General features: G+C 39.1%; 1 protein-coding gene across 1 annotated transcript; it reads right to left on the bottom strand.

Moving 5' to 3' along the window:
• Positions 1-937: 937 nt before the first annotated feature.
• On the bottom strand, positions 938-1,249 carry LOC143500563 (histone H4). Its single transcript, XM_076994711.1, has one exon. It carries the CDS (start codon positions 1,247-1,249, stop codon positions 938-940), a length of 312 nt encoding a protein of 103 aa, XP_076850826.1.
• Positions 1,250-3,103: the final 1,854 nt, after the last annotated feature.

Raw genomic sequence — 3,103 nt, 5'->3', positions numbered from 1 at the left:
AAAATATGAGAGACGTAATGTGGTTGATTGGTGTGGGTAGATTATCAGTCAGGTGCGTTGTGAAATGGAGTTGCTACGTTACCACCAAACTGTGCCCTATAAATGGATGTAACAACGATGAGACTGTTGAGCACCTTTTGCTATATTGTCCCCGCTCAGCAGAGATATGGCAATACATGAAAGAAATCGGGATTAATATTACCATAAACGAAAAAGCTGTCATGCATGGCATATTCATAGAAACACTTCCAAAAAAAGTTCACAACCTGTTTTGGCTAACAATCTGCATAATAAACAATAAAATTTGGAAAACAAGATGCAAAATGATAATAAACCAGTGCCATATCTCTGCTGAGACGGTTTTTAAACAGATAAAAATCGAATTGAGGAGACAACGGACGGTCGATAGAAGGACAATTAACACACTGCCATGGGACATTTTGGATTTTTGATAGTGAGTAATTGAATGTAAAGGAAAAAAAAAAAAAAAAAAAAAAAAAAAAAAAGGATGTATGTGTGTATTTTGTTTATTGGTGTATATTCCCACATGTTTTTTTTTTTTTGAATAGCTGTTGAAAATCAATAATAAAGATTCAGTAAAAAGCAAAGTCAGACATTGTGTGTGATAAATTGTGTAGAAATTATATGGGGAAATAACAAGTAACAAGAGTTCATGTAGCCTATAAAATGAAATAGTTTAATGTGTATGCTGTGTTTTAATAGTATGTTTGACATTATGAATCTTGCAATGATTGTGTATTGACCCTTCCATAATTTTTATAAAAGTACATTCAAAAAGCAAAGTCGGACAAAACGTTATCTGTGCGCGTTTAAGTAATTGACGCTTGTGGTTACCAGTAAACGCATGAAACAGCTCTTTAAATGAGTATATGTGTGGCTCTTAAAAGAGCCGTTGGTTTCGTGTCGAGTTGAGCGTTTAACCTCCGAATCCGTACAGAGTGCGTCCTTGGCGTTTCAGAGCATAAACCACATCCATAGCGGTGACGGTCTTTCTCTTGGCATGTTCGGTGTAGGTAACCGCGTCCCTGATAACGTTCTCCAGGAACACTTTGAGCACACCACGGGTCTCCTCGTAAATCAGACCGGAGATACGCTTGACACCGCCACGACGAGCCAGACGGCGAATGGCGGGTTTAGTAATGCCCTGGATGTTGTCACGGAGAACCTTGCGATGACGCTTAGCGCCTCCTTTCCCAAGACCTTTACCACCCTTCCCTCTTCCAGACATCGCTAAACGTTTCTTTCACTACTCACAGAAAAGTGAAACAATTAATCTGCAAAACCCAGCGCGCATCTGTTATACTTCTCTACAGGACCTGCTTGAAGACACTAGAGCACTGGAGGAGGCGGAGCTAAATGCCACGTTCCTCCAAAGCCTCCAGCACCACATTTAGATGAACTGGAACAAGGACTCCACGCTAAGTCATAAAAGTACAATTTTACAATTTGAGATAGTTTAGGCAAGCACAACAAGCAGCAAAGAGAAGGGAAAAGAGAAAGCAAAGAAAGACAACAGCCGGCCTACAACTCTTACTGTTACTACTACTGCTAATAACAAGAATAAGACTTGGCATAGAAGTACACTATATTGCCAAAAGTATTCGCTCACCCATCCAAATGATCAGGATGAGGTATTTCAATCACTTCCTTGGCCACAGGGGTATAAAATTAAGCACCTTTGCATGCAGACTGTTTTTACAAAGTATTTGTGAAATAATGGGTTGTTCAATTAATCCAGCATGAAATTGTAATAGGATGCCACCTGTGCAACAAATCCAGTCCTGAAATGTCCTTGCTCCAAAATATTCTGCAGTCAACTGTCAGCTGTATTATAAGAAGATTGAAGTGTTTGTGAACCACAGCAACTCAGTCACTAAGTAGTAGGCCAGGTGAACTGATGGAGCAGGTTCAGCGGATGCTGAAGCACATTGTGTAAAGAGGACATCCAAAATGCATGTGGCCTTCAGATTAACTCAAGAACAGTGTGCAGAGACCTTCATGGAATGGGGTTCCATGGCTGAGCAGCTGCATCCAAGCCATACATCACCAAGTGCAATGCAAATCATCAGATGCAGTGGTGTAAAGCACTCCACCTCTTTACTCAAATGCAGTCGAGGCGTGTTCTCTGGAGTGACAAATCACGTTTCTCTATCACGTTTCTGGCAATCTTATGGACCAGGCCTTCTGCTCCAACATCAGTATATGACCTCACAAGTGCGCTTCTGGAAGAATGATCAAAATCTCCATGAACACACTCCTAAACTTTGTGCACAGCCTTCCCAGAAGAGTTGAAGCTGTTCTAGATGCAAAGTGTGGACCAACGTCAAATTGAACCCTATGGATTAGGAATGAGATGTCACTTAAGCTCATATGCGAGTCAAGGAAGGTGAGCGAATACTTTTGGCAATATAGTGTAGATCCTCAGCACTGGGAACTAGAGTTTCAAACATCTACGTTAGAGGAGTCCTGCTGTAAAATGAGAAATATGCACTCTTTCTTTAAAATGAGAAGTCTGAAACCTGTTCCTCAGGGCAACCTGAACACAGCTCAGGAAAATTATTTTATAATAATAAATATTATTATTATTAGAGGGCTTGAAAAGTCTTATTTTGTTATGTATCATACTTCTTCTTATTATAGGACTTGTGCTATGTTTTTTTTTTTGAGTTGACAGCATTTGTAATTGTTTATGAATTTAAACATTCTTAAAGCCCCATAGAAATTAATGGCGAAATTTTCAGAATTTAAAATTATAACTGCCAGTTAGAGTGTGCTGTAGTGAAAAATGATCAAAAATCTCCTGGATAAACTGCTGTAAAATCTTTAAGCATTTACCTAGAAGCTCCATTTAAATTTTACATAGGAGAGAAACTTGTCCTTTCCGGCAGTCCTAAATATCTATCATTTGAATAATTACTTTTTAAAGTTATGACCATTTGTTTGGCCCTATGCACCACAAATTGCCCCATGGGATGTAAACTTATCAAAATAAGAGTTAAGCTTTTTCTCAATTTGCCTCGGTGTTTAACTTGTCATAAATCAGACAATACATACATACATCTCTCTCATACCCATGCCACGT

Source organism: Brachyhypopomus gauderio, unplaced genomic scaffold (genome assembly GCF_052324685.1).
Source record: "Brachyhypopomus gauderio isolate BG-103 unplaced genomic scaffold, BGAUD_0.2 sc156, whole genome shotgun sequence".
NCBI classification, from domain to species: Eukaryota; Metazoa; Chordata; class Actinopteri; order Gymnotiformes; family Hypopomidae; genus Brachyhypopomus; species Brachyhypopomus gauderio.
This window is presented reverse-complemented; position numbering and strand designations above follow the sequence as displayed.

What these genes read in the sequence shown, in the direction of transcription:
- LOC143500563 (XM_076994711.1), bottom strand. Translation starts at nt 1,249, where the DNA reads ATGTCTGGAAGAGGGAAGGGTGGTAAAGGTCTTGGGAAAGGAGGCGCT.